The following is a 9,569-nucleotide window of genomic DNA, read 5'->3' as shown; positions in this document are numbered from 1 at the left end:
CATTCATCGAAATTCATAGTTCTAAATTTATGCTGGGAATAAAGATAGATGAAGAGTTAAAATTGTCAGACTGAATATCATGATTCATGTATGAAATTTAAATGGTAATTTTTAATGCATTAAACATTGTGCCATTTGAGTATTTTACCGAAGATTAGTAGGAGGATGAAGTTGGTCAGAAATCAATTATGTTGAAATCGTTGAGTCTTTTTCAACTTCAATAACAACGAAAACGTAGACTTTGTTGCTCTAAAATTAAGGAAATGCTTGATATTTACCATCTCACTCTCATTCAATCTATCTATTAACTGTTGCTACGTGTCTAAAGCAATCCAACTTCCTTGGAAGTTATATCAGAAAATGAGCCATTCTTGTAAAATTATTAAATTATTAAAAAATACCTCCAAAATAACCTGAAGAAATGTAAGCACAGTTCATCCTAAATTTTTTACATAATTCAGGTGCTGAGGCTAAACTCGTTCTATTTTGGACATAGTTGCAGTAAGCTCCAAGGTTATGTGAGGATTTAAGATGACAAAAAATGGAAAGGTGGAACAATAATTTGTTTGTGCAGTGTGGTTTCTGGATGGCTAATTGCACCGTCCACCATCCTCACTCTGGTTTAAGCAACTCAAACCTAAGTTCAAAAGCTAGGTTGTAAAGTAAATAGTTCAATACTTCGTGAAACATGGTACAACAAGCAAAATAACGAAACGGGCAAGGAACTTAGTTATGATACCAAGCTAAAGAAGCTCCAACCCAATCTCAAAAGCTAGCTTCTAGGGCAGAGAGTTCAACTAGGGCAGGAGAAGAAATAAAGAAAAGATAGGGACAAAATATGACCTACACATGCATCCTTAATTTTTCTATGACATGAGGCAGCTGAAAAAGAACTCTAGATATCAACACACAGCAGATAAATCAAGTCCAACTCTCAACAATAATCTCACAAAATGCAAGACTTCAACAGAAGTATTTGTTTTTATTTTTCCGCTTCAAATTGTGTTTACTCATTTGATAGAATTACATGATAAAAGATAATGTGATCCATAACAAACAATTGGTGCAACAAGTTAATTGTTTACCCACCAACATATAATCTTAGAGGAACTTCAACAACATCAACTCACTCCACTTGCTCCTGGAAAAAGAAAAGAGAAGTAAATTAACTTTCTTATAGAGATTCTTGAAACATATAATATGCAGAATAATATTGAAATAAACTAAAATCTAGAAGCATCCTTGCTATGCAGATTTTTGATAAAGTTAGAACTTAATAGACCAGACTGTAAAAGTGTCAGGAAAATCAACAACAACATCTACTCTGGACAAGAATAGTTGCCCTAAACTGCCAAGGCTCTATGCAAAGATAATCCACTACACTGGGGCCAATAACCAACGAGACATTTTCACCTGAGAAATTGGCTATGCTTGGGCACTGGCAAAAAATATTTTTTCCCCTTGCAGCAGCAGATTTTTACACACAACTTTCCCATCAAAATGCCTTTCATAAAAGTTAAGCAATAATTTATACTAGAGACCTCCGGTCCCTATTCAAATATAAGTTGATCTGATGCCTATGTTTTTGCATAGATGGGCTTGGGGTGGAGTACTCCATAAAAACCTGAACACCCCCTTCAATTTTCAACCTATAGGTCGTTATATTTTATTTTAACAGGGCTACTCAAAGGTCAAGGGCCTACGAGTAGGGCGTACTCTAGGTGAGAAACAATTAATAACCTGATGGTTTATGACATTTTAAGCAATTATTCAAGAAAAGCTCAATGAAAGTTGTTTCAGCTCAGTAATTGAAATATATGCCAATGCCCATATTTGATTCATCAGCATCACAGTTTCACTTTCCACAATATTTCAGATTTTTATATATACATACATCTAATTCTAGTCATTGTTAGAAGAAATTAACCTACGAAAAAGGTTCACTCATCATCACCATTTTTTTAATTCAGATTGATTACTCTTAGATGGCTCTAATAAAGTTGGTTGAGTGTGAGCATTGAAGTTGACGATCACAAAATCGATTAGCGGGCATTCATAACCTAACCCAGAATGACCCCACCAGTGCTGATGCATATCCTCTCATTTAACACCTTGAGATGACTGTTGATAAGTTGAAGAAAATTTTAACATTTGTAGTGGACAAAGGATTACACTAAACAATTAGAACATGAATGTGCAACCTAGAAAAAGGAAGAGTCCAGAAGATTAAACCCATAGTTCAATAAAACATTAGTTCAACCTTGGGTGCAGGAGCATCATCAAGCTTCGGAGGAGCCAACTTTGGAGAATATCCACCAAAAAGACAAGAACAATCAGTGTATGCGGATCCAATCGCAATCCCAGCACCAAAAGCTACAGATGCCCATCGAGTCACTGGACTCCCTGACAGGACAAATCAAAGTTATTAACTCAAGGAAGGATTAAGGAAGACATGCAAAGCAGAAAGCATAAAAACGGAAAGGCATGATAGCGACAATGCCTGGAAATACAAGTACTAGAAGAAAACTGAAGCAATTCAAAATGGAAGAACTCAGTTTACTTTGTCCACGGCTTAGATTAACATCTAGTAAAAAGTTAAAATGCATAATCACTTCAACCGTTTAGGCTTTTCCAGGTAGCATTGATGATTGAAGGTGGCTATGAGTCATAAATCATAAACAGTTCCTTTCCACTCTCCCCACAAAGCAGAGCCTTAATCAAGTTCCTCGTCATTTCTAGGCAATTTACAACAAAGGCAAAAAGGAGCTACTTCTGGTGTTGGAATATAAGGTGAATCAAAACCAACATGCAGGGATGCAAGGTTCTCCTTAAGGAAGCCACTTGGTCTCAAACGTTGCCACTTAAATGGATGGTAAAGTGCACAACAAAAATGTAAATAGCAGCCATAGCACGATATTATGGCTGCAATTTGCATTTGTGGCTCTCTTTGCCACCAGTATTCACTGTAGATATTTGCTGCAACTGATTGTAGTAACATACCTCGCACTCGCAACCAATAAACACAACACATCCAAAAAAGTATCCACGACAGCAATTTAAATCCCTACATATTTTGGACATGTATATACATCATATTTACATTAACATCTACAGCTATGAATGTAGAGCAGGCGCATATATAACTGGAAGAGCGAACGCTACCGAGTGCAGAACAACATAGAAACAACTAGATGAAAGATAAAAAGTGGATATGAGAATACAAAATTTGTAGAACCATTTAGGCTAATCTGCAATGGGGCAAATCGAAAACAACATATCTTAAAAAGGAGAAAGAAATAAAGAAATTAGGGAAAGAGAACAAACTGAAGAAAAGGAGGCCACCAAAAGCGCCAGCCAAGGATGAATAAACGAAGCGGCGGAGAGTGAGATCGATGCAGGCGTCCCATTTTGCGTTCATGTCATACTTTGACGGCGTCAATTCCTTGTTATCCCCCATTTCAGAGCCTTATGCAGTACAACTATTACTTTCGTTATTTCTTGGAATTTTTGCTCAGATTTCCTTCTTTTTACTTCGTCTTCGTTTGATTCTCCTTTTGTTTTCTGGGTAATCTGCCGCAATGCCTCTCAGATAAGTACAGCTTGTTTTTCCTTCCTCCTTTTTCTTTTTTCTTTTCAACTTACGGCATCCATCGAAAAAATGGGATCAAGAACAACAAGGGCCCAAAAAAGCCCAATAGTAGAAACGTCTCAAAACAGCTCAAAAGATGTAATAATAGAAACAAGGTCCAAACAAGCCCAGCTCCCCACGATATTCAACTATTTGACCCTTGCTATCATCAGAATAGGAGGGAAAGGAAGTGCCAAAGGATGTTGGGGAAGTAGAGATGCAAGGGGGCTGCACCGGTTGTCAGCATGAATGCCTTCGGCAAAGACCACGCCTCGGCCAAACTGAAAAAAGGAAGTTATCGACCACCGTTAAAGCCAATCATGAGCAGCGACGGAAGAGACCCATTAGCCATAAAAATGGCCCCAACCACTAACAAAAATAGAGTTTGTGTGACGAAAGCCAAGGACTATCAAGCTTCGACCAACTGGGAACTTAAACGGTGGCGACCCCATCCATGCCCCCCAAAAAATAACAAAGGCTAGTGTTAGAATTGTGTGACCCAAATTCTAAGAGATTGCTTGCAAGTCAAGTTAAACAAAAATATATTTTCTTTCTAGAAGATTTAGTATTTATTAGTATAATATATTTAGCATTTATTAGTATAGTTTATTTGACTTACTAATTTAGCCTATAAATAGGCTCCTTTACAATCTTAGAATTAATAGACACCCATTAGATTAGAACTCATAACACATTCAGAGAATTTTGTGTTTACGTTTGAGGGTTCTTTGTTTTATCGGGTTTTTGGGGTTTAGTTTTTATCTCCATCTTTTGTACTCTTCATTCTTTTGCCATTATAGTAAAATTATCTTTGCCCGTGGTTTTTTATCCTCTTTTGAGGGGTTTTTCCACGTTAAATTTGTGTGTTCATCTTCTCAATTTCTTCTACTATTTTTACTTGTTCGTTGCTTATTCGGGACGATCCTAATAGCTAGCAAGCAAGGAACACTAACCTGGAAAATAAAAAAGAAAGAAAAATATAAGTAACATCGACTAAGGAGTTGCAAACGCTAAAATGGTAGAGAAATGGAACCAAACAAAATCATCGTTGGTAAGGAAAGAAGCCAAAAAGGCCTCAGCTAACTTCTCTCACAAAGGTTTTTGGCCAAGGATCCTCTCATTCTGTCGAGCAAGATCCAACAAAAGCAAACAGATGTGCCCATCGTAGGAACCATGAAAAGAGAGGAGGAGATTCTTTTCAGTTGAAGGGAAAAAAAAGCAAGAGGGTAGAGGAAGGAATGACGACGGCTGGTTTGGCAATTAGCCCTATTGTTGGCTAGATAGAAAGCAAAGACAGTGGTTGTATTATTTTATCTTTACTATCATTTTTTAGCATGGCTGAAACCACGAAGAGAGATGAGGAGATGGTTTCATGTTGAAGGAGGAAAAAAGCAAGGGAAAAGGATACCAGCATTTACTTAACTTTCAATGGTGTGAAATTAGTCACTAATATTTACGAAAAGTGGTAGATTAATCATTAATATTTTTGAAAAATGATAAATTAATTACCCAAGCCCATTTTTTGGTACAAACCTAATGGGACAACTGACATGGCTCGACCAGATGTCCATGTTGGATCTGGTGTCCTAAGTGTAGTATTTTCGTCAAAGTACACTTGTAAATTTCTGAACAAATTAGTTAATAAAATTATTCATGAATTACATTAATACTTTGTATATTGTCCTCAAATGGTTTTTGTATGCAAAGTAAAATGGAAGTAAATGTTACTCATTGGTTTTCTATTGTTTAATTAATATTTAGTGATATTACGTGGTCAGATTGTAATATAGAAAGACAACTTGTATTAGTAGATAAACCTAAACATGTCCTTAGTCTAATCGGAACTGAACAAACCGATTGAAAGACTAATATTTCACCTATCAAGTCCAATTGGGGAGATGTTTTGTCTTGGGCATCGAAGCGGATGACTCTTAGAAGATAAAGACATAGATGTGACTGACTGGATTAACAGTACATCGAATTGGATCCAAGTAGAATAGATCCTAAATCCGTTTATGGATTTATTCGCTTGTGACGCTCATAGTGTGGCATACCTAAATCTTGGGTGGATGGCAGACTATGTATACGTGACTCATATACTTTGATGTAAGTAAAAGTATAAGTTTGAATAAATAAGGAGCCGAAAGTTGATGTGGAATTTATAACCTGAGACATAGGTAAATTATATCCTCTCATAGGCATTACATGGTTGATGAAAAGTAAACGTGCCACGGGTCGTTCGTCTTTGTGATGGATAACTTTATCCCTATTTGATAGTCATTGACTTTTCATGAAGGAAGATGTAATGGTTACCATAAGATAAAATAGAATTATATTGGGAAAACATATATTATCTTAAAGAGATCAATGATATACTATAAGGGTAACACACTTATGACAAGGTCATTGGGTGAATGTTGAATAATTGCTTTCGTAATAATATGTCGTTAGGGAGAGCTCAGCCACAATACTATAGTGAAATGTCTTCATGATTAAATGAGTTTATAATTAATAGACGAAAAGCCAAAACTTAATTATAAATCATTTGAGCCTTAATTACATATGTCAAATCGATCCCTCTAATAGCTCGTTGAAACCGGAAATGAATTACGTGTTTAAATCAAAATGAACGGAATGAATACAAACAAAGAAATAGAAAACATTCAAAAATCATTATGGTTTTCTTTGAAATGGAGAAATGGAATTATTTGGAAATAAATGTGGGTTTTAAAAAAATTGGAAATGAAAATGAGAAATGATCCATTTGCAAATATATATGGATTGCTCAGAAATGATCAGAAGAATGATTTTATGTTTTTGAGCAGTTTTAAAGCCCAAAAATGAAAATAAACCATTCAGTCATAATGAATAAGTTGAGTTGTGAAATATTAAATATATTTTCTTGAAAATTTTACCAGGGGTAAAATCATCATAATTTTACAGGGGTAAAATTGGGATGAGAAAGTTATTTAATTGGAAAATTAATATTTATTTTGGAAAATAGAAAAATATGTATTGGGTTGGATTAAATTGTAAAGTGTTGGACAATTTTTATTGATTTATTAAAATGTTGATTAAATTTGTTGTTATATAATTTTATAGGTTGTTTGAAAGAAACTAATCAGGTATGTTTCTATTTCCATTTTTATTTTTTTAATTCGTATGTTTTTATATTTAGATAGTTTATATTAATTTTAATTATATTATTATTGTAATCTAACATAATTTTTTTTATTGTAGATAAATTATGGGAAATAATTAGATATTTACCGTGTTTTTTCTAAAAATTGAAATAATTTATTGTATTTTTTGAAACAAATTAAATGAATTCATTTTTTTAATTGCAGATTTGCAGCAAATGGGTTCTTTGATTAATAATAATCATATATCAAGTACTATTAATGAAATGGTAATATTTTTTTTTATTTGATACTCATGTTATTTGCGGAATAAATTATATTGTATTAACTATTTTGCTAATTTAATAATGTCAGGGCCCGTACCGCGTATTGAGGGGCCGTGTTAATAGTGTAGGGTTTCTGCCAGATGAACACCTGATACCATACTTAGAGTTAGCCGGGTTCGGATCAGCGGCATTGATCCAGACTTTTGATCTGTGATACGTTTTGATTTTTGCTTTAGTTGAGCGATGGCGTCCAGAGACCCACACATTTCATTTGTCGTATGAGGAGTGCACCATCACTCTAGAGGGTGTTGCACTACAGCTAAGGCTCACCATCGAAGGGAATGCGATCACGAGCATAAGTTCGATCTCTAGGCCGACTGCCTTTTGCTATGAATTACTTGGATCCTCACCAAGTGAGGAGAAATTTGCTAGTTTGAGGTTTTCATAGCTAAAGGCCAATTTTGAGTATTTGCCGAGTACTACTGTTCCAGCTTACATTACGTACATTATAGGGGGTGTACTCATGTCGGATGCAAACAGAAGTACAGTCCACTTGATGTACTTACCCCTATTATCCAATTTGCATAACATCCGTTCATACAGTTGGGGGTCCGCAGTGTTAGCCATGTTGTATCGTGAACTTTGTCAGACAACAGATCCTTCTGCGATGGACATAGGTGAATGTTTTATACTACTGCAGTCGTGGGCACTTTACCGGATGTCATTCTTGGCATCCATTAGTCACCAATCATATACATTTCTACTTGTTAATAGGTGATGAATTTTTACTCGTTATAACAATTAGTTGACTTTTTTTTCAGATTATATTGTTCTAACAATTTGTTTTCATAGATAGAGCACTAATCCGGGTATCGAGAGATCATACACGGTTTCGATATATCGTCTAATGATTGAGAATCATACTAGAGAGGGGGTAAATTTTTCCAATATAAACTTAATTTTATTATTTTATCTCACTCGACCCGCGTTAATATAATTGTGCAGTTCATTTGGATGTCGTATTCTGTTCTAGAAATTATGACAGTTATTCCCTCATCTGCCTATGTCCACTCAAACCTATGGTGTATTAGCGCACCTGTTATCAATTTTCAGATAGTGGAGTGGTATCATGGCGATCAAGTACTTCAGCAGTTCGGTTGCATACAATATATCCCGACACTGCTAGTACGATTGGGCGAGATCCATAGGATGATCAGGAGGGGGAAGTATGAAAATGATTGAAGAGAAGTGCATGAAGAATATATTATGATATGGAACAACCAATTGGGGAGGGTACCTTATATGGATCGTGCTTTGGATCTGCAGGCCTCGTTAGAGTACATATAATGGTACTGTGAAATAGGGAAACCATTTTTTTTGGTGGGCAGTCAATGGTAGTCCCTCTGCATATGACACAAATTGGGCAACCCTTTCCAGATCCACATCATGCACTAGAGCCAGAGCCAGAACTACACTCTGGGGATAGTTCTTATCATCTAGATTTGGAGGGCGATGACTATTTTCCGGGCTCGTCAGGCCATGGATATCATTCAAAGTTTGATATCTTCAGCCCACTACCACCTCAGTACTCTAGTCATCCTAGCTCGTATCCACCTCAGTACTCCGCTTCTTCCAGCCGTATCCACCACCGTACTCCACTCCTCTCGATCCGTATCCACCGCTGTACTTCACTCCTCCCAGCCCGTATCCACTGCCGTACTCCACTCCTCCCGGCTCAAGTTTATCGATGGCGTTTGAGACATATGATTTTTCGTCTATGTTTCACACACCCCCACATAGGGATGAAGAGAACATTGATCGTCGCAATCGCCTGCAACATGAATGTCGAGCTCCACAAAAATATACCCCTAAAATCGCACTATTAAACCATCAATTTTAGGGGTTTTTTAATATAAATAATTTCATATTTATGTAATGAATTTTTTGGAATTTTATTTATCAATTTAATTTGTTTTTTTTGTAATTTAAATAGTCAACTTTGTATTTATGTAATGATTTTTTTTCTATTTTATTTATCAATTTTATGGGTTTTTTTTGCAATTTAAATAAATAAACTTTATACTAACTATGTAAGTTAAATTAAATTAACAACAAATTGTAGATAAATTTTAGATTCAATCCTCTCAACATGTAATGAACAACATCTCAATTTCTACCTGGTCGCGACGATTGTCCAATATGGTAGTTTCGGAGAGGGCATTTACTCCGGTTATGACTGGCTAATCTGCATACACCACAAAGCTTCTCGTTGGATTTCTCCTTAATGTCAATTCTATTATGGATTCTGGATGATTGCAGACGACCTTTCGGGTTCCTACGCAACCCTTTGTCTGGGACAAGCTTGAAGGTCATCGGAGGAACCTCTCAAGTAGATAGGTCAGAAAGCACGGGTGAAATAGTTGAATATTGTGGGGAGCTGGGCTTGTTTGGACCTTGTTTCTATTATTGCATCTTTTGAGCTCTTTTGAGACATTTCTATTATTGGGCTTTTTGGGCCCTTGCTGTTCTTGATCC

General features: G+C 35.9%; 1 protein-coding gene across 1 annotated transcript; it reads right to left on the bottom strand.

Annotated features, from left to right (window-relative positions):
• Window positions 1-962: 962 nt before the first annotated feature.
• LOC107895077 (uncharacterized) lies at window positions 963-3,700 on the bottom strand. Its single transcript, XM_016820289.2, has 3 exons — window positions 3,325-3,700; window positions 2,261-2,403; window positions 963-1,141 (listed from the first exon to the last, which is right to left on the bottom strand). Exons 1-3 carry the CDS (start codon window positions 3,455-3,457, stop codon window positions 1,127-1,129), a joined length of 291 nt encoding a protein of 96 aa, XP_016675778.1. The 5' UTR covers window positions 3,458-3,700; the 3' UTR covers window positions 963-1,126.
• Between the last annotated feature and the right edge of the window lie 5,869 nt (window positions 3,701-9,569).

This window comes from Gossypium hirsutum, chromosome A13 (assembly GCF_007990345.1).
Source record: "Gossypium hirsutum isolate 1008001.06 chromosome A13, Gossypium_hirsutum_v2.1, whole genome shotgun sequence".
NCBI lineage: Eukaryota > Viridiplantae > Streptophyta > Magnoliopsida > Malvales > Malvaceae > Gossypium > Gossypium hirsutum.
This window is presented reverse-complemented; position numbering and strand designations above follow the sequence as displayed.